The following is a 27,957-nucleotide window of genomic DNA, read 5'->3' on the forward strand; positions in this document are numbered from 1 at the left end:
ACGACCGCTCCCAGAAGGCCCCGCGCGGGGCGGAGGTGCCGGGCGCGAGCGCGGCCTGCTGGGAGTTGTAGTCGCTCGGCCTGTGGGCGAGAAGGCTGCGCGGGGGCGTGGCAGTATTTTACCCAACGTTCCTACTTCTCGCTGCCTCAGTGATCGCGAGATGCGGGCGGCTGTCTCAGGCTGCGAAGCCGCACGTGTCTGCTGAGGGAACCCGAGCCGCGGCCGCCTTCTCTTCCTCGTCCGCACCCTGAGGTGTGGCGTGTGTCGTCATGGGGAAGGCCAGGTCCGCGGCGCGCGGGAAGGCCTCTGCGGCCCCGGCGGGCGCGTTGGGGGGCCGGGCGAGGCCGAACCCCAACCCATTCGAGGTGAAAGTAAACCGGCAGAAGTTCCAGGTTCTGGGCAGGAAGACGCGCCACGACGTGGGCCTGCCCGGGGTGTCGCGCGCGCGGGCCCTTCAGAAGGTCAGCGGGGAGCCGGGCCTTCCGGGGAGGGGGCGTCCTCCGAGGGGTCCCCTGCCCTGCCTGCCGGCCCGGACCAGCCGCGCGGCCCTGCTGTCCCAACCCCCTGCGGCAGCGCGCGGGCGACGGTGCTGGTTCCCCTTGTGTACATAGGATGTGCCAATGGTACCTACCTCCTGGGCGGGCGGCTGGAAGGGTGGGACGCGTCCCCTGAGAGATCCCTCAGGACAGCCCGGCGCAGTTAGACGCCGTGTGTGCGTAGTGTGTCGGCTGGAGTGTGTGCACCTTCTTGCCTCTGCTTCTGCGTGTGATGGGGCGACATCGCCCTGCAGAACCGCTCTCGCTCCTTGGAGCCCCAGAGCACAGGTCCAGCCTCCTCTGACATAGCTAATCACTTCTGTGCCGCCCTGGTCACCGTGGGGCCAGCTTAACCGCCTTCCTTGAGACTGAGCTCTGCTGGTTTAAGGATAAGGGATTACACAGGCTGCTCAGTAGATGCTTGGTGAAGGAATGCATCAACATAGGACTTCCCTGGTGGGCTCACACGGTAATAATCCACCTGCAGTGCGGGAGACCCGTGTGCGAGCCCTGGGTCGGGAAGATCCTCTGGAGAAGGAAATGGCAACCCACTCCTGTACTCTTGCCTGGAAAATCCCATGGACCAAGGAGCCTGGTGGGCTACAGTCCATGGGGTCGCAAAGAGTCAGCACGACTGAGCAACTTCACTTTTGAAGCACATGACTGTCCTTTGCAAGGTAACTGAAATGCTAACCTTTTTGGAAAACCTCACAGCCATCCCTTTTCTTGTGTTTACTGTCCCAGACTATTCTGTACTTTCAGATTCCATTCTACTTGCATTCTCTATGTAGCTTCTGAGACATGCTCATTGGGTGGTTTTAACTATTTATTGTCATCCTGAGGAGGAGACATTAGTAGGTTAGTGAAAAAATGAAGGCACGGAAAGGACAAGTAAATTTCCTACAGTCACACATTTGGTAAGGGCTAGGGTGTGCACTGGGTTTAAACACCTGGGAAAGCTTGGCACACCACTGAGCGCTCTTGTTTAGGCTCTGTTCTGGCAGGTGAAGGGGTAAAGGTGGAGTAACCCCTGACCCTGTCTTCATGGGCTCATAAACTGTGCTGTCCCAGTGTGCGATCCGACTGATCTTTGAATGGAATCAGACATCATCCTGACTTGAAGGAACTGGCAGTAGTGGAAGACAAGACAGTTTTACCGCTGACTCCGCCATGCCCCCACCACACACCTCAGGGCAGGCTGGGGCAGGGTGGGGGCAGCAGGAGCTCCAGAACAGACAGATGTGTCTTCCCTACTTAAGCCTCAGTGTCCTGTTTTCTCCTTAGGAGACTGAGGTAGGAACTGCCATTCTCTCCTTTTCAGATGAGGCTGTAGGCGCCTCCCGGAGCCCGCACTGGGAGGCGGTGCTGCGGTGGGGTCCCAAGTCCTCACTCTTGTCTCCACCTCCTGGGCAACACATGCGTGTCCACGAATGACCCAGAGAGCACTGTGAGTTTTGGTTTGGGAGCTCAGCGGTAACGAATCTCTTTGCAGTGCAGCAGATTCGGGTTTGATCCAGGTCTTCCCTTCCCATGGAGGAGGAAATGGCAACCCACTCCAGTATTCTTGTCTTGAGAATCCCATAGAGGAGCCTGGCGGGCTACACTCCGTGGGGTCTCAGAGAGTCAGATGTGACTGAAGCAACAGCACACACACACAGATTTTAGCAATCAGTTCAGTTCAGTTGCTCAGTCGAGTCCAGCTCTTTGCGACTCCATGAATCACAGCACACCAGGCCTCCCTGTCAACCATATATACAGATACTGGCACGTATATGAACATAACCAGCCGAAGACAGGCAATGCTGCCGCAGTCTCTGTAATTGATGGTGGTGGTGGTGTTGACATAAAGAGCTACTCAGCTCCTGGTTCCCTGGCTTCTCTTTCTCTCAGCTACCAACCTCAACTCATCTGGCTGCTTCACCTGGCAGAGTGACCTCTGAGCACTCGTTTGTTCTGCTCTTTTCTGGTTGCTGTTGTTTTGCTGTAACCTTGGGTGTTAGGCACAAGGTACCAGCACTCCCTAGCGAATCCCCTGGGTTCCTGGTCTCCTCTTGACTCCATTGTCTGGCAGTTTCCCCTCAGTAATTGAGATCAGTTTTTGTAGCCAATAGATTGGTCTTTCTTGGACTGTTAGTTTCAGTGGCCTGAGGCATAAAAAATGGTGTCTTCCAGTTCATTAGACCCGTCAGTGTGTCCCATTGCGGAAGTGGCTCCATTCTGGGGACCCAGATTGCCAAGCATCAGAGCTCAGAGTTGCCAGGACCAGTGAGAGACAGTTCTGTGATCTGCTTTTCAGCGCACCCAGACTCTGCTGAAGGAGTACAAGGAAAGGGATAAGTCCAACGTGTTCCGAGATAAACGCTTTGGGGAGTACAACAGCAGCATCAGCCCGGAGGAGAAGATGATGAAGAGGTTTGCTCTGGAGCAGCAGGTAGGGGAGACGGGGGAGGGTCCCCTGCTGTCTCCTTGCCCAGAAGTCAGGAGGAGGAGGCCAGTCCCCCTCGTTCAGTTACGCTTCTGTGGGTGACAGCGGGGAATCATGAATGGTGTGGCTCGCCTGGCTAGGCCCAAGGGGAAGCAGCCTTCTGCACACACCAGCTGGGCGGAGAGATGCCTCAGCCAGAGTGCACAGCAGTGACGCATCCTGGAGGGGGTCCGAGTGTGGTGGTGAGGTCCTAGTGCCATTTCCCAGCGCCTTAGATGGGCCGGTTGATTTATTTACCTTCTGTAGGTTCTGTTTCTGTCTGAATCATTGCTCAAATGACCCAGAATCATCTTAAAGCAGCATTGACGCATTGCACAAAAATGAAAAAAGTAATTTTTTTAAAACTTTAAATGAATATGGAAATTTTAGGAGATGGACTTTTTTTCTGTCCTGTTAGCGACAACATGAAAAAAAAAGCATCTACAACCTAAATGAAGATGAAGAATTAACTCATTACGGCCAGTCTTTGGCGGATATCGAAAAGCACAACGACATCGTCGATAGTGACAGCGACACTGAGGGCCGGGGAGCGCTGTCAGGTGAGGCCCGGGCACCCGCGTGCTCTGCTCCAGGACGCTCTTCCTGCCATTCCTGCCCAGACTCCGAGAAAATGCAGCTGCAGACCTTTCAAAAGGTGTATGCGTCCATAAGATATACAGACTTCTGTAAGCTGAGAAGGCACTTCTGTATGCTTTCTCTTGTTCAAACTTTACCCCAGCTCATTTTACCCATGAACTCAGAGAATTGGGGAGATTGTCCATCCGTTGTAGGTAAAACCCACCGTGCTAATCCCTGGACAGCACTTCTGTGCAAACCCACTCTGCTTTGCTACCACTGAGTCATTGGTTCTGACCAAGTGTGTTCCAGGACAGTGTTTATCTAGTTCTCTTAGGCTTTGTTTACTCCAGAACCAATTGTGGCAGTTTTGTGGAGAAAGGAACATTGAGCTGCTTATTTATAGGTAGTAATGAAGGAGATATACATTGAACTGAGTTAACATTGACATGCAGCTGAACTGAGTTCGGAGTCAGCTCAGGTCTGATCATCTTGGGCCCTTCTATAAGGTCGGGGTCGTGTCACTAGGATTTCACCCTTGTAGATTAAAATACCCTCTGTTCAGCATCTTCAGAAAAGCTGCTGCTTCCTGGTGTGTGGAAAGCCAACACATTAAACCCATGACCGCCTTTTGGTTTGTGGGTGACGCGGGGGCAGGAGGCCTGGGAATGAGGGTGGCCCGTGGATCATCCACAGTACCAGGAGGTGGGCACGACTGCTGAGGCTCTGTGGTTGAGAGAGAACGTAGTTCATCTCCAGAGCCTTTCGTTTTGCACTTTCTGTTGTTCAGAGCTCTTCACACTTCACTGTTAACGCACACTCACCTGCACTGTGGGTGAAGGGCCCGTACGTTTGATGGCATGACCTTTATCACATAGTCGGCAGCCCCCCGCCATGTTGCTTCGAGGAGCTGTGGTGTTAGGTGGCTGGGGAAAGTGAGCGTCCAGCTCCAGGTGTTGGTCCTGGGGACTCAGCTGTTCCTTTGAGGCTTCCTGTCCTCTGGTTTTTATAGCAAGCTCATCAAAATCTAAGTAACTTGTACGAGAAAAGCCTGTTAACTTCTAAAAATATATTTACTGTACCTTTAACAATGAACCATTAGGAAACATTCTGTTTTGTTCAACTACATAATACGTGTTCTCCTTGCTTAGGAGAATTCCATCTTAAAAGTCAACTCAAATTTTCTAATTAAATCCTGTACTAAGTGCGCCAACAGATTTTATTTTTCCTTTGAGAATCCTTTCTGGGATCTTTCATGTCCTAGCACCTTGTTTATAAATTTTTATTTTCAGAAAACATTGTGAACAATCTTGAGTTAGTAGAACACTACGTGACTGTGGTTTCTAATGTGCAGAGCATTCTGGGAAGCAGAGGGACCAGTCAGTCACTGACCCATTATTATGTGCAGAGCATTCTGGGAAGCAGAGGAACCAGTCAGTCACTGATCCCTTATAATGTGCAGAGCATTCTGGGAAGCGGAGGAACCAGTCAGTCACTGACCCATTATTATGTGCAGAGCATTCTGGGAAGCAGAGGAACCAGTCAGTCACTGACCCCCTTATAATGTGCAGAGCATTCTGGGAAGCAGAGGAACCAGTCACTGACCCATTCTTGTGTCTCTGGGCTTTCTCAGAGGGGCTCGTCTGGTTTAAGTGCCGCTGTACCTATGATCTCAGTGACCACCCAGTGAGAATTTCCTCTTGAACGTGGAATGGGTTCTCAGGACCGAGCTCGGAGAAACACCGGCAGAGCAACTACAAAACCCGCTTCTGGGGGGGCCTGGGCTTCACGGGGTTCTCTGCTCCATTTGCAGCCGAGCTGACCGCGACGCACTTCGGAGGCGGAGGCGGGCCGGTCCCCGGGAAGGCCGCCCAGCAGCCCAGCGGGGGCGAGGAGCCACCCAAGTCCCGCAGGGAGCTGATTGAGGAGCTCATCGCCAGGTCCAAGCAGGAGAAGGTGAGCAGCTTCCTTCGTGCCAGGGCAGCTCTGCCCTGGGACTCAGCGCTGGGACGCCCCCGCCTTTTCTCGCTGGGCGGTTTTAGGTTGTATTAAAACTTTCTGTGAATGTAATGAAAGTGGTCACTTGACTAGGAGCACAGGATGCGTGGTAACGCCATCGGGCAGGTACCCTGATGGTTTCTTGTGTTTGGGAGTTTGATTTGGGGGACGGGTGTTTTGAGTTGGTTTTGGCGCATATCAGGAGTCGAGGAACAGCCTCACAGCGGGGACTTGGTTCTGCCTGGTGGGCTCCTGAGAGGCTCCTTTCTCATGGTCTGTTTGAGTCGGCAAGGTGGGTGTTGGCTGAGCGGTTGTCCAGTGGGGCCTGGACACCGACAGTAATGGGGTGTGTTCCATCTGTGTTTTTTCCCCAGAGGGAGAGACAGGCTCAACGGGAAGATGCCCTTGAACTCACAGAGAAGCTAGACCAAGACTGGAAAGAAATCCAGGCTCTCCTGGCCTGCAAGACGCCCAAGTCTGAGAGTGGAGGCGGAAAGGAGAAGCCCAAGGTGGGGCGGACACGTCTCGCTTGGCCTGGCCTCGAGCCATGCACTTCTTCCACAGATAAGGGGGAGCCGGGCATCTGCTCTCCTTTCTAGGACCTGAGTGTTTTGTTGAACTTTGATATTGAGGTAGTTGATGTGTGTTCCGTTGGGGTGGAAGTAAAGTGGAAGTTATTTCAATATTTACTCCAGAAAAATGACACTAAAGAAAATGGTGGTTTCTTGGTATCAGGAAGACTTGGGGTGGGGGAAGACCTTCAGGGGGTATCCGAATTTTAGTGTAAGTGTTGAAAAAGCTGCCGTCTTCTGAGTCACTGGTTTCTAAGAAATAGTAGTATTTCACCAGCCTCCCCTGTGGCCGTCTGCACATCTGTGCGTCGACCTCCCTGTTCTTTCCTCAGGACCCCGTTTGGGGACTTAATGCCTAAATGGGCAAGGGTTAGTTTTCTTAAAGCAGATGTATTTGGAGAAGAATTTCTGTATGTGGCCCAGAAGTGTCTGCCAGGCCCGACCAGGACCAGTCACACAAGCAGAAAGACTCAGGACACAGTTTGGCCTCTTCCATAGCAGCGCGCAGCCACGGTCGGCACGCGTGCGGAGCTAATCGTGCACGTCTTTTCTATTTAAAAAAAATTCTTCTGTCTGCCCTAGCCTGATGCATATGACATGATGGTTCGTGAGCTCGGCTTTGAAATGAAAGCGCAGCCCTCTAACAGGATGAAAACGGAGGAGGAGCTGGCCAGGGAGGAGCAGGAGCGTCTCAGACGCCTGGAGGTACTGGCGGGGCTGGGGGCACTGCCCTGGGAAGCCTTTTATCAGTGGGCTCTTTATAGCCTACGGATAAGTTTCTGTTTGTTTACTGTGGTGATGAGGGTGATGGTTTAGTCCATAAGTCCGACTGTTGTGACCCCATGGGCTGACCCTGTGGACTGCAGCCCTCCAAGCTCCTCTGTCCATGGGATTCTCCAGGCAAGAATACTGGAGTGGGTTGCCACACCCTCCTCCAAGGATCTTCTGACCGAGGGATGGAACCGGGTCTCCTGCACTGCAGGCAGATTCTTTACCAACTTAGCTATGAGGGAAGCCCTGAAATACTGTTTTACTATATTTTTGACTATAAGCAAAAAAAAAAAAAAAAAAGCAGATAATACCCAGTATAACAAAAATGACATTTTTTCCTAATTCATTTACCTCAAAACAGCTGCTGGCGATACAGTGCACTCCTGTCTCACGTTTTTCTCTTAAAAGTTTTTTAAGTTTTCCGTATGTTACAAACAAACACAAAATAGAGGCTTGCTCCTGCGCTTCTGGCTGTTCCTGCTCCCACCGGGGGCCGCCTGCGGTGTTTGCCGCTGGTGCTCAGGTGTAGACGGAGCCGGCCACTTGTGTCGGGCCTCAGCGTGGGGTTGGGCTCCTCTCCTGGGGTCTGGCGGCGAGTGAAGTTCACTCTGGTTGGCGGGCGTCACTTGGCCAGAGAAACCTCAGTCTAACAGGGTTTTTTCTTCCTTGTGCCAGAAGTATTTCTGCTGCGATACTTGTTTTTATTTTTGTTAAATAAGTGTTCCATACGATGCGTGCCGAGGGCTGCCTGTCTGGCTGAAGACAGAAAGCAGAGGGCAGGCCTGATGCAACTGCGAGGCCGGGGGCGCTGGGCGGCCTGCGTCCCTGCCCGGCGCGCGCTCAGCAGTGACCCTCCTCCTGCTCAGGCCGAGAGGCTCCGGAGGATGCTCGGGAGAGACGAGGATGCGCACAGCAAGAGACCAAAGCACCTGTCGGCCGACGACCTGAATGACGGCTTCGTGCTGGACACAGATGACCGGCGCTTGCTTTCTTACAAAGTGAGGTGTTTGCCTTCTTTCCTGGTTTTCATTTAAAGCGGCAGATTTTCTGGTTTCTCACCTAATAGCTTTACCACAGACGGAAACTGTCTTTCTAGAAACAGCTAGCTTCTCTGCCCAGAGTTCTGGTGGCAGGGACCACAGAGCGCGGGTCCCAGGCCTTGAGCCCACGGACGCGCAGCGGTCTCGAAAGGGTGGGAGAGGCCCGGTGCCCCCAGGCCCCTAGCCCTCGGGCACGGCCACAGCCATACTGGCTGCTGTACCAGAGTACTGATGTGTCTGGTGTCCGCGCTCTGTTCGCAGGATGGGAAGATGAACGTCGAGGAGGAGCCAAGTGGGGACTCCAGTGGTGGGGAGAGCGGAGAGGAAGAAGAGGAGGAGGGTGAAGGCTGGAGCGAGGGGGGCCCGGAGGACAGTGACAGCCCGGACGGCCACTCAGACCTGGAGTCTGACGCCAACAGCGAGGACGCCCGCAGCGCCGACGGCCTTGTGGGCCGGGAGTCTGACGCCGACAGCGTGGAAGTGCGCACGCAGCTCCAGGGGGATCAGCATCCAAGCCCTAGAGAGCGGCTGCCAAGGGACGACCGGGCGGCAGCCAGGGCCCAGCTGCCCTACACCTTCGCAGGTTGGCAGACCCCTGGCGTTGAGGTTTCCGAGTAGCAGGGGGACCTGGCGAGGCTGCCCGGCTGGGCTGTGTTAGCAGGGGGGAGGAGCCAACCCGGCCACACCCCCACCCTGCCTGTCTGTGCCAGCCTGGCTCGCAGAGAGACTCGGTCATCCTTCTCCACAGCGTCCCCCGGGCCTGACCCCAGGGCTCCGGGCGGCCTCTTGGCCGTTGTGTGACTCCGCAGTGCTGAGGGCTGCCAGGGGAATCTGTCCTCCAGGGAGATCTGTTGGAACTCGTGATACTCACATAAGAAGAGGGTTTCTATGATGTGGGCGGAACTGTCTCCGTGGGGGAAGCAAACGGAGTTCTGTTGCTTAGTTTGTGTTCAGTATTCCTGTTTGTGTTACCGGAAATGTGAGTAGTTCTCATTTTACAAGATAAGTGTGGAGCGTGTTTTGTGCTTTTTGTTTGTTATTTTGATAGTTCCCGAATCCTGCGAGGAACTGAAGTCTTTACTGTCCGGAAAATCGATGGAAGACCAGCTTTTGGTTGTGGAGAGAATTCAGAAATGCAACCACCCAAGCCTCGCAGTGGGGAACAAAGCAAAGCTGGAAGTACGCTGGCTGTCCCCCTGCGGCACCAGGAGCGGGCAGAGGCCTGGCAGCCACGGCACCGACGGCCACCGAGCGCTCGCCGTATTCGCGGCCGGCTACTTTCCATGGGGGCGGGCCAGCAAGCAGGGCCTGGATGGGTGTCGGCTCCGGGTCCGTGGCAGGCCCGGGGGTGTGAGGGGAGCCCCGGCACTACCCACCATGAGTCTACCCCGCACGAGGGTTCCGGGGAGTGGATGCTGGGCGTGTGCCTGTCCTCTCCCAGTAAAGCCGCTCCCTGACCACAGCGGGGCTGGTCACATTCTCCATCCAGGAGTCTGGTGTTGCCTCCCGGCCGAGGGAGCCACACCCGGGCCCTGCATGCCCCGCCCTGCAGCCTGCCTCCCATCTCGCACCCATCTCTGCAGCCCTCGACACCGCCGGCCATTCGAGGGTGTGGGGGCGGGTGTCCTGGGTGGGGCTCTCTGGGCTCGCCCTGGGCGCTGACCTACCCTGTTCCTGCAGAAACTGTTCGGCTTCCTTCTGGAATACATTGGAGACCTGGCTGTAAGCGACCCTCCAGACCTCGGCGTCATCGACAAGCTGGTTGTGTGAGTGAAAATTGGGGGTTATCTGGAACCAGGGGCCAAGTTGAACAAATTCTGTGCCATTTAGCAAAGTCGTAAAGTGGCTTCGGCAGCGGGGAGGCCGCCTTGGCCCTGCACCCGCAGCGAGCTCCGGCCCTCAGTCCTGTCCGCGTGTTCCCCACCGCCCTGGACGGTGGTGTTTTAAATGCCGAACAAATGGGCCTGTGACAGCTGCGCCCCTTCAGGCTTGTTTGGAGTATTTGCTGGCTCATCTGTTCCATTCGCTGTCTGCTCCTGCCCCCGTGGGAGCTCTGGGCTGGGTCTACACCCTGTGCAAAAGGGCCCCTGCGGGCAGAGCTACTGGCTCCGGGGCCCTGTTGGCTGGAGCAGGGTGCAGTGGCCAGGGTGCTGAGTCGGGGGCGGGGGGTGATGACAGCAGATACCCCAGGCCGGCCTGGGCTGCACGCCCTCCCCTGTGCAGCCTCTGCCCCCAGGAGAGCTGGCGAGGCATCCGTGGGTTCAGGACGCGCGGGACCTGCTCCCCGGGCTGTGACTTGGGCAGACGGGACTCATTCTGCCACCACTGCCAGAAAGTCACAACCAGGATTCTAGGACAAGGTGAAAATGAGTCCAGGTTATCACAGACACTATTGGAAAAGTTCCTGGGTCACCAGCACGGCCTGTCAGGCATAAGAGTCAGGGCTTCCGGCTCCAACGTGGTAGGCAGCTGACGCCACAGCAGAATGGTGAATGTGAGGTTTCTTATCTTTGTTCCCTGCAGACATCCTCCCTGACCTGTGTTTCTGATTAACAGGCCATTGTATAACCTTTGCCAGATGTTTCCTGAGTCTGCAAGTGACGCTGTGAAATTTGTCCTCCGAGACGCCATGCACGAGATGGAAGGGACCGTTGAGACCACAGGCCGGGCAGCCTTCCCAGGCCTGGACGTGGTGAGCGGGGGCTTGCAGACATCGGCCGTCCTGTGCGGTGTCCTGGCACGGAGGGGTGGGGGCTTCTAGGGGGTGTCTGCCCAGCGCCTCCAGGGCCATCCGGGGATCGCACAGGACCAGGCCCGGGAGGAGTGCTGACCGTTAACAGTGAGCTGCCGTGTGCTTGGAACAGAGTTCCTGGTTTGCTTTCTCTGTGAACAGAGCCGTTCACACTGGGTGCGTGTTTTTCTGAGGACGCTTTGACGGCTCTGAGGTTTCTGAGGTTTCACACACTCCAGGGCTGTTGTCCTGTCCGCTCACTGGAGGGATCCTGCTCAACTATCTCATTCTTTGCTCTCTGGGTTGAAAATGAGCTAACGGTGCTGGCAGGAACCTGCGAGTCCAGGCTTCATGTTGGTGGTTAACAGGCTCCTCAAGCAGGGGCCTGAGCCAGGGTCCGTGGCTTCAGTCCTCCTGGGAGCCGCGGCCCCTTCCCTGTGGAGCCGTGTCCGAGCGGACCCAGCTGGCCTCCCTGCAGCGACTTCCTGCGGGGCAGGCCGGCATTAGCCGGCCACCTGGGCTTCACCCCAGTCCCCATCTGGGCTCTCGGGCCGGGCCTTCCCCACTGCGGGCAGGAGCAGTGGCTGCAGTGCTCCATGACCTGTAGGCTGGCGTGAGGGTTTAGGAGTTGATGTCACCGAACCAAATGGGTCCACGCTTGTCCTATGCTCGCAGAGCCAGTGAGCGGTTGTGGGTCCTGGGGAAGGACAGCACAGCCTTTACTGCAGGCGCCGGACAGGGACGGGCTGCTCATGCTCAAGAGACCCAGACTCCCGATGGGTTTCTGGGGAGGGGTTTAAAGGCAACTTTGAGGTGAGGGTCGCGGCTGTGTGACCAGCTCGTGGCCTTTCTGCTGACTGGTTGGTGGCGAGCCTGAGGTGTCAGCCTCTGCTTCCCGCCTGTCTGGGGCCTAGTGTCCTGGCAGCGTGGGTCACTGTCCCCAGCGAGTGGGGTCTGCTTCTGTGATCAGCACAGAGGCGCACAGCAGGCTGTCCTGTGCGTCCCTCCTCTAATCTGGGTGGTGGCCTGCTTCTCCAGCTCATTTACTTGAAAATTGCTGGGATGTTGTTCCCAACCTCTGACTTCTGGCACCCGGTCATCACGCCTGCGCTGCTGTGCTTGAGCCAGCTGCTCACCAAGGTACGTCAGACAGTCCTCATCAGAGCCTGCTCCCCTTGGAGTGTGCAAGGGCCGTGACTGAACAAAACCCCCCTGCAAGGGCCTGCGAACACAGCAGGCCGGCAGTGCCCCTCCCAGAGCCCCTGGACAGGGTGACAGGGCGTGGCATCAGGCCGGCGGTGCCCCTCCCAGGGCCCCTGGACAGGGTGACAGGGCGCAGCATCCCGTCAGACCCCTGCTGGCTTTAAGAGTCCAAACTGTTCCTTCTCCTCGATGGGCATGTGGTCGGTGCCCGCTTACTGTGGGGGTTATAACTGGTTCCCCACGAGCGGTGGACCTCGTGGTCACAGAGCCCCGTCTCCGGGGCCCCTCGTCCACCTCTGCTCCACCGCGGAGGCCAGAGTCCTAGGGAAGCTGGGTGCCTGCCAGCAGGCGTTCCGGAACATTCCTGACCAGCCCTGCACTCCTCACCAGTGCCCTGTGCGGTCACTGCAAGACGCTGTCAAGGGGCTCTTCGTGTGCTGCGTGTTCCTGGACTATGTGGCTCTGTCCCAGAGGTTCATTCCTGAGCTCATCAATTTTCTCGCTGGGATTCTTCACATGGCAACTCCAAACAAGCAGAGCCAAGGTGAGTTGGTTCCAGGAAGCTTTTTCAAGTATATTGTGCTTCAGAAATTTAAAGTCTTGGGAAATAATTCACAGTCAAAAAAGTAGAAAGCTCAGAGCGTGGGAAAGTTAGAAGACAAAAGCGCTGTCGTCCAGAGCAGCCTTTCCGCTCGTGCGGACGCGCGCACACAGCCTCACTGTGAAGTCAGGATCACACTGGGCGTGCTGTGCACAGTAGCCGCTCTCCACGTGGCACAAGTGAGCCGAGTGCGGGTAAAGGACCCCCAGGTGGCAGACTCTGCGCCAGAAACGCGCGAGCGTGGTGTTCCGGGTCGGTCGTGAGTGGAAGCAGTATTGGGGGTGGGGATGGAGTAATGGTTACGGTTTATCGAGCCTTTCACTTGTTTTCATATGGTTAACGCCATCCTGCCCCCGCCCGGCCGGCTCTCCTGAGGGGCCCCTCACCCTCCTCTGCTTTTCCTTGGTCTGTCGCTTCTTGCTGATGCTCAGTCCAGCGTGCCCACGAGGGCAGGGACTGCCGCGCTTGGACTTGGCCCAGGTGCCCCTGCCAGAGCTGCCCCTCATCTCTGGTGGTAAACACAGTGCATGCTTGTCCAGTGAACTTCCGCAGGCTTCACCCTGCAGAGCCTGCCTGCAGCCCGTGATCTCAGGCCGTCTCTCCCTGTCCCACCCGGAACCCAGGTTACACTCTGGTGCACCCTTTCAGAGCACTTGGGAAGAACTCGGAGTTGCTTTTGGTTTCTGATGAGGAGGACATGGCCACGTGGCAGAGGAGAAGCCTCCCCCTCCAGTGGGCAGGCGGCCTGAAAGCCCAGACTGAGACGGAGGCCAATCACACCAGGTACATGCAGGCCCGGGGCTGTGGGCTGTGGCACCAGCCTGGACTTCAGAGGCCAGGCCAGGAGCCGGACAGCACCCAGCACTGTGAAGATGCCCTGCGTTACCGCTGCTCACTGGGTTTATCTGTGGGAAATCCTCAGGGTTCCGCAGAAAGCTATTAGATCTAACAAATGAGTTCAGCAAAGTGAGGTTTATTTAAGATGAGGGCTTCAGCCGTCATAGTGAGTGAGTCAGTTTTCCTGGGTCTCTCTCACGTATGTGGGTTGTTCAACTTGATACCAAGGTGGAGCCACTCTTCTCAGTTGTCACTGCGTGTCCCGAAGCCTTCTTCCTGCTCGGGAACACAGGATGTCATCTTCAGCTCCTGCCGTCCCCCGCGGCCGCTGCTCAGGGCACATGTCTGACCTGGAGGCCCTTGGCCCGCGTGGGGGAGGCCTCCACCTCCAGGGAGCTGCTGGCTCTGGGTGATGGGGCCACTCTCGTCCTGCAGGCTGTCCTGCCTGGCCGTGTGTCTGGCTCTGGTGAGGCGCTGTGTGCTCGCCTATGGCGCCCTGCCCTCCTTCCACGACATCGCGCGGCCCCTCCAAGCCCTCCTGACGGAGCACCTGGCCACCCGCTGCTGCCCGCCCACGCTCCAGGTGAGGCCAGGTCTGGGTGCGGGCGGGTGGGCAGGTGTTTCCGCTCAGAGGCTCCAGGGGGCTGCCCCTCGCCACATGCTCCCAACAGCCAGAGCCCCCGGCCAGCGGGGTTCTGCGCCTGCCGCTGTGCGACAAGCAGCTGGGAGAGGAGCCCTCCTGGCCCGGGAGCGCCCGCGTGTGAGTGGGGTCGGTCCCCGTTGTGCGCTCCCCACGGGCCACCCCGCTGTCAGGCTCCTTGGGGGACAGGGTTCAGTTCTGTTGCTCTATGGGTCTCAGTGGGCCCGAGGTCCCACCAGGCCACGCACTGAGGCCGCCGTGGCCCACAGCCCCGAGGGGCTCAGGGAAGGGGCGGCGGGAGGGCCGAGCACCGGCCCATGGGTGGGCCGCCTGAGTGAGCTTCTCGGCGTCGCAGGAGCTGAGTCGGAGCATTCTGACAGAGATGGAAAACCAGCCGAGGCACTATCGGCCACTGGTCTGCGAGAAGAGCAAGCCGGTGCCGCTGAAACTGTTTACCCCCCGGCTCGTCAAAGTGTGAGTGCCGAGGGCCCAGCACCCCAGCCTGGGGAGGCCGGGGGTTTGGGGGGGCCCGGGCGCCAGGACAGCCTCCTGCATCGGTCTCTGCACCCTTAGCCTGGAGTTCGGCAGGAAGCAGGGCAGCACCAGGGAGGAGCAGGAGCGGCGGAGGCTGATACACAAGCACAAGCGGGAGTTCAAAGGCGCCGTCAGGGAGATCCGCAAGGACAACCAGTTCCTGGCCCGCATGCGGCTCTCGGAGATCATGGAGCGGTGAGCGGGGCGGGCGGGGCGGGCACTCTGATGGGGGGAGGCCGGGCCCTCCCGCAACCCCGATGCCAGCGCCCCGTGGCCAGGCCAGGGCGGAGGGCAGCCTGGGGGTATGTCCCACTCACTTGTCCTCCACGTGTCCTGGACTGAGTCACCAACCCCACATGGATCTCACTTGCTGGTTCAGATGTGAAAAAGGGCAAGATGTTCCCCAAAAAGTAATCAAAAGGTGGGTTTTTTTTTTTAAGGGATGCGGAAAGAAAACGAAAAGTGAAGCAACTTTTTAACAGCCTGGCCACACAGGAGGGTGAATGGAAGGCTCTGAAGAGGAAGAAGTTCAAAAAATAAATTATATGTTATAAAAAGACAAGGAGATACTGTATACTGAACACCGAGGGGCTGCTGTCTGAAACGCAGTTTTCTCCTGTACTTCGTTCCTGTTAAAAAGCCTCTCCTGACGAACTGCACTTGTGGAAGTGGGACCAGGCCTCCACGGGAGCAGCGTGCCGATAGACTGCGTGGTTACACAGTCTGGGCATGGTTACAGACAGTCCTGAGCTCCATCATGGGGCTCGGGGCGGCGGGGTCCTGGCCAGCATCTCTGCTCAATCAGGCACACGCGCCTCTGTGTGCAATTTGCCGTGGTATTTATAACGTTACCTGATTTTCAGTTATCAGTGAAACAAGTGTGCACACAGTTTGGAAGTCAAAAAAGAAAGAAGTCACCTGTTTCCTGGCACCCAGCAGCTGTGATTGGTGTCACCCTAATCCAGCCTTGGGTGGCTGACCACTGGGGAAGGTGGAAGGGGTTGGGCTGTGTCTGTAAGGACACAGGAGCTGCCTGCCAACCCTTGTGGCCCTGGGGCTGCAGCCTTGCACAGAATGCTGCCTCCCTGCCCGCCCCAGTCCCCCAGGGTCCTGGCTCCCCACGTGGCCCCAGGGCACGTGGCGGAGGCCTTGGAGCTATAGATGGCCCTAGAACTCACATCGGAGTCTGTCCCTGAGGTCACGAGCCACAGAAGTGACCACGAGAGATCTGAGGATCAATCGGCCAGACTGGGCATGTGCAAGATGAGAAAGAGGGTGACCAATTCAGACCTCCCCAGCGGAGGCTGGTGGGAGTCGAGTGATTTGTGGAGCTGTAGGCAGTGTTGGGGCCAGAGCGCCCCCTGGGAGCAGGCGGAGGGGACTGGGGACGGCCTCAGCAGATAAGCCTGCGTCCTCTCCGCTGTCCCCCCAGGATTGTTCCCGTAGGTGTCCGCCAGGTGGGCGACTCCACAGATGTCAGGCCCTGGTGGGTGTCGGGGCCACGGGTGGGGCTGGCTTCTCGCTGTGTAGCCGGCCGGCTGTACAGCCTCAAGGTTCCACCTCATGTAAACTTACACTGCTGTCGCTGCTATTTCGCTGGGCGCCGCTGGGCGCCCAGGTGCTGCTGCCGAGTTCTGTGGGGAGGGGGAGCGGCCCCAGCTCCGGGTTCTGTGTCACCCTGCATCCCCACCTCGGCCCGTCCCGGGCTTCTGCACCCCGTTGCAGCCCTTGCCCTGGAAAAGGTTAGTACCAGGCAGAATGCCCGCCTCAGCCCTGCCTCCTCGGGCCGAGGGGGAGCTTAAGAAGCTGGTGGTGACAGCAGCTGTGACCGCCTGGCCAGGCGCCAGAGAGGGCTGCTCTGAGAGCCAAACGCTCGGCCGCTTCCCCAGCCACCTCAGCTCCGCCGCCACGCCTCAGCCGCGCCTGCTCCTCGGGGAAAGCGGACTGGTACTCAAGGGGAACAGCTGTACGCCGGGCAAAGGGACTGCCGTGAGGCTTATTTGAAGTTCGTGTCGTCTACAGGGGAGTGCATTAGTGTTGAGCGGACAGGACGGGGTGGCCTGTCCTGGTCGGCTCGACCACACACGCCTGCATTTCAAGAGTCGGAGGGGAAGCGGGAGGTGCAGGCAGGGCCTCCGGCTGCCAGGGGAGCCCAAGCCAGGTCCGCAGGCGCCATGCGGGCAGCTGCCCCTCCCCGGTGACCCCGGGCAGGCGGGGCGCCGGGCAGTCCCGCCTCCACGCCTCACCGTCCCCGCCGCGGCCCGAGTGCGGGCGAGCCCGCGCCCCCGCGCCGACTGCGCGTATCCGCAACTGTATTTCGGCCGCAGGCCTCTGGCCGGGGCGGACGGCGCGAGGAGGGTCCGGTCAGGATGGACCCCGCCCTCCGGACGGGTCACCCAAAGCCCTGGGGTCCTCAGCGGGCGGGTCGTCCCTCGGGCGCAGAATCTAGGGGCAAATGGGGCTGCGTCTGTCAGGCGCCCCCGATCTGATCAGTTCCCGCCAGGACGCCAGCCCTGGCCGGAGCCGGTGAGGCCAGGCCCAGTAGCCGGAAGAGGGGGCGCGGCGGCCCGCCCACTTCCGGATTATGAAACCACGCCCACTTCCGAGCGGGGAACCACGCCGGCTTCCGGGTGGGCGGGGCGGGGTCTGCGCGCCCGCCCCTCCCGGCGGTCCTCTGAGCGTCTGTCCGTCCGTCCGTCCGTCCGTCTGTCTGTCCATCCGTCCACCCCCTGGTCTGTGCTGCGCGCGGCCGCGGCAGGGGCGGGGTGGGAGGGGGTCGTTCTCCGGCTCGCCAGGCTGCCCCTTGCTTCCGCCTGGGCCTGGGTTTCCCCGACCGCTCCTCCCGGGGCCGTGGGGCGGGGGCCGGGAGGTGCCGGGGCCACGATGCCCCGCCCGGCCCCCCTCGGTCGGCCTCCCGGGCTGGCCGTTTCTTTGCGTAACTCCCCCACAGCTTGCGTTTCCTGCTGCCCAGGGTCGGGGGCAGGGCGCACAGAGCGACAGCCGGTAACGGGGCAGGCAGATCCTTCAGGGGCGCTCTGGCAGTGAGTGGGTTGGGGACACTTCGCGGGCGGAGGGATCCTCTCCTCCCGAGGTGGGTGGGCGTCAGTCCGGGTAACCGGACGTGCCTTCGTGCACCGTGCCCTCGTGCAGACCTGCCACACGCTCAGCCGGGCCTGATCGGAGCCGCTCCCATCATGGGCTGTGGAGCCGGCGGGAGCTGCACGCCGCGCCCGCCCATCCGCCAGCAGCAGGCACCAGAAACCCGCGTGGTCGCTGTGGTCTTCCTCGGCCTCTTGCTGGACCTCCTGGCCTTCACCCTGCTGCTGCCCCTACTTCCCGGGCTGCTGGAGAGCCACGGCCGTGCCCACGTGAGCCCCTCCCCGCCAGCCCCATTGCCCCTGCACCCCGCCATGGCTGCTCCTGGCTCCCAGCCCCTCAGAGACGCCCGAGTTCGCCACGCCTCCTTGTCCCCCAGGACCCCCTCTACGGCTCCTGGCAGCGCGGGGTGGACTGGTTTGCAGCAGCCATCGGGATGCCAGCGGAGAAGAGGTACAACAGCGTCCTGTTCGGAGGTAGGGTCCCCAGCTGGGCCGGGGCCTCCCCCACACCTTGGTTCTCACCTTCTCGCTCTGGGGCATGGTCCGCCCCCTCTCCCCGCGGAGCGTCCACTTCCCTTGGGGCCCCCCCGGGCCGAGTGGTGACCGTGAGCTCTGTCTCTTCCAGGTCTGATCGGCTCCGTTTTCTCCCTCCTGCAGTTCCTCTCCGCACCGCTCACTGGGGCCCTGTCTGACTGCCTGGGGAGGCGCCCGGGGATGCTGCTGTCCCTGGTACGCGTGTCCACCTGGCAGCCCTCTGGGAGGCAGCTGTGGGCCCTCCGTGGCCCCTCACTGGCCCTCACTGCTCCCTGGGGGAGGTGTTTGGGGGGAGCGGGGCTTCTGGAGCTAAGCCAGGGTGTGGCAGAGCTGCTCCTGCCAAGGGGTCACTGGGCATACAAGTGGCCTTTGGCTGCTGCAGAACAGGGCAGGGTCCCAGGAGTACTGTTTCAGCCTGCCAGCCCCACTGTGGGCCCCTCCTGGCCTCAAGTGACGGCACCTGCCCTGGGGTAGGCAGGTGTGGCCACCTCGTACGCCGTGTGGGCTGCCTCGAAGAGCTTTGCGGCCTTCCTGGCCTCCAGGGTGATAGGCGGCATCAGCAAGGGGAACGTTAGCCTCTGCACCGCCATTGTTGCCGACCTGGGCTCACCGTCTGCCCGCAGCAAGGGCATGGTGAGTGGCCCTGGGGCTTAGGGGTGGGGGTCTCTGGGGCTCGTGTCTCCCTGCTCGCTCAGGCACCCTCTTTTCCCCAGGCAGTCATCGGGGTGGCCTTTTCTCTGGGCTTCACTCTGGGCCCCACACTGGGAGCCTTCCTGCCCTCGGATACAGTGCCCTGGCTGGCCCTGCTCTTCGCCGTCTCCGACTTGCTGTTCATCTGGTGCTTCTTGCCAGAGACGCTGCCCCCAGAGAAGCGGGTAAGATGGGAGCCAGACAGCGCCCGGGCTGAGAGAGGTGGGGATGCCCATCATGTGTCCCAGCTCCAGGTGCTGGGAGGCCAGGCTGCGCCCTCCTGGTGTCCAGATGCTCTTGAGAGCACAGCGCCTCCTGGGACCCCGTGGTCCCCAGACCCCCCCGGCCTTGCTGGGGCCCTGCAAGGTGCAGGGGCCGAGCAGGTTCGTCAGGCCCACCCCCAGACCCCCTAGCAGGCCCTCAGTGCTGTCCCCCGCAGGCGCCCTCCGTCACCCTGGGGTTCCGGGCCGCCGCGGACCTGCTCAGCCCCCTGGCCCTGCTCCGCTTCTCCGCCGTGGCGCGGGGCCGAGACCCGCCCACTGGAGTCAGTAAGGAGCCGGCCCTGGGGGGTGGGGCTGGGGGGGTCCCTCAGGCCGCCTTGGGGGCTGCATGCGCGTCAGGGCCACTGCCCCTCCTCACCGCCCCCCAGGGCTTGGCAGCCTGCGCGGCCTGGGCCTGGTCTACTTCCTCTACCTCTTCCTGTTCTCCGGCCTGGAGTTCACACTCAGCTTCCTGGTGCACCAGCGCTTCCGGTTCAGCAGGTGGGATGCCCCGCACCCCGGTGGATCCCCATCTCGGCACACGCGTGCCCCGGGCCCCGCCCAGAGTCCTGAGACGGACTGCGCAGCTCCCAGAGGACGGGGACCGAGGTCACCCCGGCTGCCTGGCCGTGTGAGGGCAGCACCGGCAGGGCAGGGGTGCTGACGGCTCACCCCTTGCAGGGTAGAACAGGGGAAGATGTTTTTCTTCATCGGTCTCACCATGGCCACCATCCAGGGCGCCTACGCCCGGCGGATCCGCCCTGGCAGGGAAATCGCGGCTGTGAAGCAGGTATGGAGTTCCCCGGGGCTGGGGGCAGGCGGTGCCCGCGCTCTGCGGAGGCAACAGGGGCTCTCAGACGGGCTGTACCGCCCACAGGCCATCTTGCTGCTCATCCCCGCTTCCCTCTTCGTCGGCTGGGGACACACGCTGCCCATCCTGGGCTTGGGGCTGCTCCTCTACTCCTGGGGTGAGTGGGCCGGCGGGGCGGGGGCGGGGCCTGTGGGGTGGCGAGGGCGGGGCCTGTGGGCGTGAGGGCCGGGGGCGGGGCCGGCGGGTGAGGGCGGGGCCTGTGGGCGTGAGGACCGGGCGGGGCGGGGCTTGGCCCCTCCCCCCACATCCTCTGGCCTCTCCCCCGACTGACCAGCGTCTCCCTGGTGTCCTCCCAGCCGCAGCCGTCGTGGTCCCCTGCCTGTCCTCCGTGGTCGCCGGCTATGGTGAGAGGCCCTGCCCTGGCGCGAGGCCAGCCCCTGGGAGGCGGTCTGAGGGCCCCTGACGGCTGTCCCCTGTCGCCCACAGGCTCGCCCGGGCAGAAGGGCACGGTCATGGGCACGCTGCGGAGCTTGGGCGCCCTGGCCAGGGCCGTGGGGCCCGTGGTGGCCGCCTCAGGTGAGGCCGTGGTACGGCACTCGGGGCATGCTGGAGGCCCGGCCAGACCGGGGCTGGGGGTGTTGCTGGGCGAGCTGGAGGGGGCAGGTGGGCCCGGGGCACCGTCACCTCCCCCGTTGTCTCCACAGCGTACTGGCTGGCCGGCGCCCGTGTCTGTTACACCGTGTGCGCGGCGCTCTTCCTGCTCCCCTTCTCCATCCTGCGGACCCTGAGCCCCCCGGCGCGGACACTCAAGGCCGAGTAGCTGGGCCGCCCGCCTGCGATGATGTGAGGATGGGGGGCTGCGCGGTAAGTGCGGGCCTGGGCCAGGACAGCTTCCCACTGCCCGCCTGACCCCCTCCAGCCCCCTCACCCCCGCCCCCGGGGTCCGGGGCTTGCAGCTCTAGGGTGCAAGATACTCCAGCACGGACCTGCCTGTCAGGATCAGACTCTAAAACCTTCCACACTTTCTTGTCTTCTGTTCTCAGTGACACAGGGCCTCAGCCCGGCCTCAGCATGACAAAGCAGCTGTTACAGACCAAGTGCCTTCCTGCAGCGCACATCCCGTCCCCCCACCTCCCCCAGGCACCAGGGGCAGCAACTGGAGTGACAGCTGTTCCAGCTGCACTGACCACAGGGTGCCAGGCTCTGCCCGGTGGTTTCCCGTCTGCCCTGGGGTGGGGGTGGGGAGGCCGCCTGACGCCCCTCCCCTCTCCCAGGGCCCTGGCCCGAAGCCCCCAACACCGCCCTCTGGGGAAGAGGAAGGCACCTGGGGCAGGGTGCTTCTCAGACTGTGTCCCCCATGGTACAAAGTGACAAACTCTGCTGGATCAAGAGATAAGTGCTCACTTTGGAATCTTTGGAACATTAAACTTATGAAGTCCTATTTTAAAGGAGCGAACAAAAGGAATTTAGATGCAAGACTGCTTCCCAAGATTAGACAAGGAAACTGCGTAAAGAATTTTATTTGTGAGTAAAACATGTTACAATGAAGAAAGGCCGTAGGACCTGTCCTCCCAAGCCTGTGTCTGTATATGCAACTAAACTTCATGTTGAGATACAAAGAGTTAAAATAAACTACAAAAATGAAATTAAAGTCATTGCATATGTGGGGTGAGAGGAAGAGAGGGCAGGAGGAGCCTGTGGTTAACTGAGTGCAGGGTGAGGGTGGGGAGCTCGACCACCACCAGGACAAGACAACACAGAGAGCAGCTTGCCAGGAAGCTCTAAGCGGAGGTCAGCGCCATGCAGGCGGCCTCAGGTCCCCTCACCCCAGGGGCCTGTCGGGACAGGCTGGCTCTGGAGCTCCTGGGACAGCCCACTGTCGAGGAGACCCCGGCCACCCCAAGTTCCAGCCAAGCAGCCCCCGGCTCTGCTCCACGGATGCGGCGCTGGAGGGCGGGAGGGGCCTTGGGGTGACTGCAGGACGTCAGTGGACCTCTGGGGCCTACCCCCACCCTGAGCTGCCCTCTAACCAAGGGAATGAGCCTCCCAGCCAAGCTGAGCTCAGGTGCAGACCCGCCTCAGTGCCAGGCCCTCCCCAGGACAGAGAGCAGAAGCAGAGTGCTGCCCGTGCATGCCGTCGGGGCTTCGGGAGCTGCAGGTCCGCAGGACCACCCCCCGGAGGCGCCATCCCTATGACGACGGGTTCAGGACGCTTCAGGGGGGAAGCGAGGCCCCTGGTCTGGTTCTGGCTGAGGGGACCGGGGACCAGCACCAGCTGCGCCATGAGCTACTGGGGCGCCGGCTCAGCCCTGACCCTCTCCAAGGCCATCCCGGGGGCCTGGGCTGTTGGGGCGCTTTCACAGGACTGAGGCTGTGTATCTGAACAAGGATCACCGAGCAGGCAACACCAGCAGAAAGCTATGGGTCTGATTCAGTCACCTGAGACCTAGGGGTGAAGGGAAGCCTAGCAGAGATGGGGCGCGGGTTACTTCACGAGAGGAGAGCAGGAGGGGTCAAGGCCAGAGTGGGCAGGTCTGCCCCCGTCCAGCTGGGACCCTGACTCGGCTCCCGGGGGACAGTGTCCTTGAGGAGCTACAAGAGGGGCCGAGGTGCTGACCCCTGCAGGGCAGGGCTGGCTCCGAGGTGGATGTGGAGGCCGCGTCTCGCCCAGAACCCGAGGCTGCGGGCCAGGCCGCTGCACACACGCGAGGTTAGCACCGGTCTACGTGGGGGTTGGTCACACCGAGGGAGGCGCTGGCTACACGGGGGCGGGGCGGGGGCGGGCCTCTGCATTCCATTACACGGGACGGGGGCGCGACCGGATGGGGGGCGCGGCGCGGCGTGTGCAGGAAGGGCCTTCAGGAGTCGCTCCTCTTCTTGCTCTTCTTCAGGAAGGAAGGGGTGCGGAATTTCTTCTTTTTTTTGGATGGGGACTTGCCCGGAGACCCATCACTGCCAGCGTCCTCGGCTGCTGGGGAGGCAGCCTCCTCAGCCACCTGGGCTGGGGCTGGCTCGGGGCTGGCCACCGGGGGGGACCTGGAGGGGGACCCGGAGGGGCTTGGAGGGCCCCCAGCTTCACCCAGCCCCTCCTCCTCCTCCTCCTCCTCCTTCTCCAACGTCGGGAAGCCGAGTGCTTCTGAAGGCTCATCGGGGGACAGGTCGGGCAGAGTCGGCTTGAAGGTGGCAGCGTCACTGTCGTCTGCAGACGGAGGCTCCCGCGGCAGGTCTGGTGGGGGGGCGGGAGAGACACGGTTACAGAGCCACCGCCCGGCTCTCCGGGCCTCCCAAGGGCCCTGCACAGACGCTGCCCTGGAAGTGACTCTAGAGCAGAGTAAGGAGCTCTCACCAAGGTCTACTTTACTCCAAGGCTGGATGCAGCCCACAGTGTGAGACGTGGGCTCGGTCTCACGGTGATTTTAGCTCCTTCTCACGGACAGCGGGCTGACAAAACCAGCCTCAGTCCCGGGGCTCAGTCCCCAGGCGTGGACAGAGTGACGAAAGCCCGTGGAAACAGTCTCAGGACTGCAATGTTCTGCCTTAAACACTTGAACCATTAGAGGACGAGCATTAGTGGTCCTGAGCTTACGCCTAAGCGTGCATCCATGACACGTGGTCCCCCAAGGACAGCACTAAGCCGTGGCAGTCCACGGAGAACCCGAGTGAGCACTAAGCCGTGGCAGTCCACGGAGAACCCGAGTGAACACTAAGCCGTGGCAGTCCACGGAGAACCCGAGTGAGCACTAAGCCGTGGCAGTCCACGGAGAACCTGAGTGAACACTAAACCATGGCAGTCCACGGAGAACCCCAAGTGAACTCCCAGACTGGCGTCAACATCACCACCAAAGGCCACTGTAGGCTAGAGAATTCAAAAAGAGATGAACTCCGAAAATAAAAAAGAGAAAAGGGGGGAAAAAAAGAGAGATGAACTCTAACGTAAAGGACAGGCAAAAAATTCAAGCCATTTTAAGAAGCTGAACTTGGAAAAGTGAAAGTGACGTGTCCGTCACTCGGTCGTGTCCGTCTCTTTGTGACCTCACGGGTTGCAGCCCACCAGGCTCCTCCATCGATGGGATTCTCCAGGCAAGAGCGCTGGAGTGGGTCGCCATTTCCTCCTGCAGGGGTCTTCCTGACTCAAAGATCAAACCTAGGTTTCCTATACCGCAGGCAGATTCTTTACCAAATGAGCCCCCAGGGAAGCCCCTCAACATGGAAACATAAACGTAAGCCAAACGGCACTGACTTTAGAGAAACAGTCTGAGGCCTGCTTTCTACACGGGCCCTAGGGGAAACCAGTTTCATGGATTTTTTAAACATAGTCTACAAAGTTACAAGCCACTGGGAGGTTAGGCAACACTGGCAATCTAGCGAAACCTCAGGAGGTGACAGGGAGCAGAGGAGCAGGAGGAGTGCGGGCAAGGGCGGCTCCGGGAGGCTGGCGTGCCCCTCCCCTCCGCCAGCCCCTCACCCCGGGTCTTAGGAGAGCGAACCGCGTGGCTCAGCTGCACACGAGGCACTGGGGATCCGCTCTTGGAAACAGAGGCTCCTGCGGGTGCGCGGGGCGACTTTTACCGCTGGACCAAATGCCACGTTAAACAAGAGCAGTGATGTCTCCCTCCCACCCCCTCAGATTTAAGCTTAAGCACCCAGCTTAAGCAAAGATCAAAATACATGCAACCCCCATGCAAAATCCCAGCCTGTCTGAGTCTACTCTAGACTCAAGTCTGGTCTGACAGAGCAGAGCTCTCCACTGAGCAGCACCAGTCTCGAAGGTGAATAGGACAATGTGGTCCCTTGGGACTTCTGAGGCCCAGAGTGGTCTGAGCAGCCCCACCTGGGATCGCAGGACTCCAGGACAGGCTGCCCACCACACAGCTCAGGTGACCCAGCCCTTTCCAGGAGGGTCACTACCCACAGTGCAAGGACAGGGAATGGGGGGGCGGGGCGTGGGGGGGGCTCTTTTTATTTTGAATCAACAGAAAACAAAACTTAACAAGCAACAAAGAAGCAGAATGAGGCAAAGCACAGGGAATTCCGATTACCAGCAGAGGGCCAGGCGGCAGGCGGTACTTACTATGGTAACAGGTACTCTTTAGCACATCCACCTCCTGCTTGTCACGCAGCCACAGGAAGAGAAAAGCACAGGTAGAGAGTCTGCGCATCAGTCACGGCCACTGGGTTACGGACAGAGGGCGGGGGGGGGCCAAGGCCCCGGACAGGCAGGGGAAGCACCACGCACACGATGGAGGACAGACACGGAGGCCATGGGCCCCAGACACAGGCAGGTGGTCTGGGAGACCGCCGGGGCCCAGCACTCTCCATGGGCTCTTCGTACGGCCAGAGAGTGCGATCCAGGGGCCTGGACATGACGGAGGACGCTTCCGGGGCAACCCAAGCACAGGAGGGTGGAGGAAATGTGCAAGCAGTGGGCAACACTGACGTCACGGACGCAGGCAGGCTCTGTCCCCGACCACGCGCACCGCACTTATGGGTCTGCGCCGCCTGCAGTTCTCAGCGCAGAGCTGGCACGGCACAGAGGCGTGGGCGCGCAGAGCCAGCAACGCACTGGCCCCATGCAAACGCATGCTGGCCACTGGTGTCAGCTCAGCTCCTGCCACACTCAGCTGCTCTTCTTCCACAAAGTCAGGACACTTGCCCCCTCCCAGCGAGGGCGCCCTGGGCAACCATGTACCCTCCCCCCGAGGGGTGGCCTCAGGCCCACCCCCAGCCAGCGCTCACCTTCCTCCAGCTTGACAGGGGTGCTGGGGGGCGTGTGCGGCTCCGGAGGGCTCTTCTCTTTCTCTTCTCTTGCCTGGTCCAGATTCTCTGCAGATGCACAAACCACGGGGACAGCGTGTGAAGAGCTGTGAACCCCAGGGCCTCCCCGTCACCCTCCTCCAAGGCAGCCGGGCTGGCCTGCCCTGCCCATGGGGCCGCCTCCAGGAGGGCACAGGCCGGAGCCTGGAAGACAAGAGCTCGCAGCCACTGTCCTCAGCTTTTCCCAGTCGCTGTCTGAAAGAGGATGAAGGAAGCCCACGAGGACTGGAGTGTGGACCTGCATCTCGGGATCACCAGAGCTGCCTCTGTGCTGTGCTGACCAGGGACCCCTGGCCGGTCCCCCAGTGAGGAGCCCCCTCCCCACATCCTCAGCATCCCACTGCTGAGGAAGAGCCCAAGGTCCCAAGCACCCACACCCTACCTGCCACTTCAAGGGACACTCCATGAGCACAATCTTGGTTTTAATCTTTTATTTAGAGCATTTTCTACCAATACTTTAAACCTGGCAGCTGTAGGGACTGCCCTGGTGGTCCAGTGGCTAAGACTCCACACTCTCAATGCAGGGGCCCAGGTTTGATCCCTAGTCAGGGAGCTAGATCCCGCATCCCACACGAAGCCTGGTGAAAAAGTGAAAGTGTTAAGTCGCTCAGTCGCGTCCGACTCTGCGACCCCATGGACTGTAGCTTGCCAGGCTCTGACCATGGAATTCTCCCAGCAAGAACACTGGAGTGGGTTGCCAGGCCCTTTCTCCAGGGGATCTTCCAACCCAGGGATCAAGCCCAGGTCTCCCACACTGCAGGCAGACTCTGAGCCACCAAAGAAGCCCCACTAAGACTGGCACAGTGAAATAAAATAGGTATTAAATAAATAAAATAGATAAGAAATACATAAAACAGACATTAAAGAGGAATAAACTTGGCACTTGTAATGCGTATTTTTTTTCCTAAAGTAAAATGCTCTAAAACCCAGAGAAAAAAATCACAGGAACTAGGATCCAGAAAATTCCAAGTCTACCTCTCATTTAGGGAAAAGTGTATACCACTGTTACCCTAGTTCCTAGAATCTCCCGTCTCACTGTCACTTTTCACGTTAATAGCTTAGGGCTAGTAAGTGCCGTATTCCCTACACCTCCTAAACCTACAGCTCCCTTCCTGAAGCCAGGTGTCTACGCACAGAGGCCGGCACATCTCCTGCCGGAGGACACAAATTCCTTCCACCAGGAAAAGAGGCCAGAGGCTTTCTTCCCTGTACCTGAAGTGCTCACCTTTGACACAGATGCCTGAGTCTCACCTGCAGCACGCGCTACCGCCTCCCGCCACGCCAAGGGCTGGCAGCAGTGCTAGGCAGGGGTCTCCTGGCAGGGCCCCTGGCTGCCACTCCCATGCTGACAGGTCTGTGAGCACACAGCATGCTCACAGCTGTCCCCACACACATCCACCCACTCACTCCCTCTAACATCCCTCCTGACAGAGCCTTCACGTGCGGAGAAAGCTCTCATGCCTTGTGGTTAAACTAAAAGAAAAAAAAAATCCGGGTTTCCCAGACACCGGGAGGGGCCAGAGGGCAGACACACGGCTCTGTGCACAGGAGCTGGGATTAGGCTACAGGACCGGGGGCTCAGGCCCACACACGAGCTCTCCTTCTCAGTCCGTATCAGGGCTGTGGCTCTCACAGAGCTTCCTGCAGGCCGCCTGCACTGCCCAGGAGGCAGTCAGAATCAGCGCTGTGACCCGAAGATCAGGCTCCCCCTGCATCTATGTGTACGGAGTCTTAACTTGAACGCACACAGAACAGAAAGCGACAGGCACCGAGGACTTAACAAGCTGAAAGGCAATTCCACAGCAGCCTTTTTCACAACTCAAATGTCAACAGCAGCCACAGATGCATATGCAGCTGACCTAAAACAAGACTAAAAAGAAAAATTAAGTTGGGGGAAATCAGAGAAAGTGTTTGAAGCAGAAATGGCTCCCAGGACGGTCCCTATCGACCCTGGAGGGTCACCGCGGGACGTCCCCTCCAGGAGGGAGCAGTGTGCACACTGAGGCCAGAAAGGGCGGCACGAGCCTCCTGGAGGGGACGTCCTGCCCCAGGGGCTGCATGGCAACCGACCCAGGGCACTCTGGGAGAGCGGTTCAGACTCCTGAGCCTTCGTGTCAGACACAGTGGAAGGCCGGTTTCTCTCCTGGCCATCACGATGCCTGAGTCTGCTTTTAAAAACCTGAAGTGTGAAAAAAGCTGCTCCAGGAGGCTCTGGCTCTCAGAGCTGTTTACTTTCCTCTGTTGCAA

General features: G+C 59.8%; 3 protein-coding genes and 1 long non-coding RNA gene across 29 annotated transcripts in view; 2 read left to right on the forward strand and 2 right to left on the reverse strand.

The window, feature by feature from the left end:
- Positions 1-90: 90 nt before the first annotated feature.
- Positions 91-15,434, forward strand: NOP14 (NOP14 nucleolar protein). Of its 4 annotated transcripts, XM_061420974.1 has the most exons (19): positions 386-461; positions 1,024-1,213; positions 2,833-2,967; positions 3,419-3,560; positions 5,390-5,532; positions 5,949-6,083; positions 6,729-6,851; positions 7,784-7,915; positions 8,219-8,540; positions 9,006-9,286; positions 9,638-9,723; positions 10,514-10,649; positions 11,727-11,828; positions 12,282-12,435; positions 13,116-13,275; positions 13,765-13,912; positions 14,325-14,443; positions 14,543-14,698; positions 14,944-15,434. In XM_061420974.1, the coding sequence occupies exons 2-19, from the start codon at positions 1,196-1,198 to the stop codon at positions 15,041-15,043; spliced, it is 2,592 nt and encodes an 863-aa protein (XP_061276958.1). In that variant the 5' UTR covers positions 386-461; positions 1,024-1,195; the 3' UTR covers positions 15,044-15,434. The 4 variants fall into 4 exon arrangements, with proteins under 4 accessions (XP_061276957.1, XP_061276956.1, XP_061276959.1 ...); XM_061420973.1 differs by lacking the exon at positions 1,024-1,213 and having other exon boundaries at positions 91-461; positions 9,006-9,136; XM_061420972.1 differs by lacking the exon at positions 1,024-1,213 and having other exon boundaries at positions 169-461.
- On the reverse strand, positions 13,450-13,765 carry LOC133249933 (uncharacterized). The gene is made up of 2 exons (XR_009737179.1): positions 13,680-13,765; positions 13,450-13,605 (listed from the first exon to the last, which is right to left on the reverse strand). It is a non-coding gene; the product is annotated as an uncharacterized LOC133249933 (long non-coding RNA).
- Positions 15,435-17,000: 1,566 nt separating the features above from the next.
- MFSD10 (major facilitator superfamily domain containing 10) lies at positions 17,001-21,547 on the forward strand. 7 transcript variants are annotated; one of them, XM_061421015.1, is made up of 14 exons: positions 17,001-17,235; positions 17,654-17,871; positions 17,979-18,075; positions 18,227-18,330; positions 18,610-18,768; positions 18,849-19,010; positions 19,265-19,373; positions 19,475-19,586; positions 19,767-19,875; positions 19,963-20,053; positions 20,231-20,300; positions 20,383-20,472; positions 20,601-20,760; positions 20,940-21,547. In XM_061421015.1, the coding sequence occupies exons 1-14, from the start codon at positions 17,088-17,090 to the stop codon at positions 20,940-20,942; spliced, it is 1,632 nt and encodes a 543-aa protein (XP_061276999.1). In that variant the 5' UTR covers positions 17,001-17,087; the 3' UTR covers positions 20,943-21,547. The 7 variants fall into 7 exon arrangements, with proteins under 7 accessions (XP_061276999.1, XP_061277001.1, XP_061277003.1 ...); XM_061421017.1 differs by having other exon boundaries at positions 20,253-20,300; XM_061421019.1 differs by having other exon boundaries at positions 17,979-18,052; positions 18,259-18,330; positions 18,678-18,768.
- The window catches only part of ADD1 (adducin 1), a 90,996-nt gene continuing 84,426 nt past the window's right edge, over positions 21,388-27,957 (reverse strand). For 8 of the 17 annotated variants that reach the window (XM_061420981.1, XM_061420979.1, XM_061420980.1 and 5 more), the window contains 2 exons: positions 25,633-25,719; positions 21,388-23,122 (listed from right to left, as the gene is read on the reverse strand). In XM_061420981.1, the coding sequence (XP_061276965.1) occupies positions 22,755-23,122; positions 25,633-25,719 (455 nt within the window). In that variant the 3' untranslated portion in view covers positions 21,388-22,754. Of the gene's footprint in view, positions 23,123-24,966; positions 25,002-25,632; positions 25,720-27,957 lie in introns of those variants that run through there. The other 9 variants (XM_061420991.1, XM_061420986.1, XM_061420987.1 and 6 more) reach the window with 2 other exon arrangements.

Source organism: Bos javanicus, chromosome 6, assembly GCF_032452875.1.
Source record: "Bos javanicus breed banteng chromosome 6, ARS-OSU_banteng_1.0, whole genome shotgun sequence".
In the NCBI taxonomy this organism is placed as follows: Eukaryota; Metazoa; Chordata; class Mammalia; order Artiodactyla; family Bovidae; genus Bos; species Bos javanicus.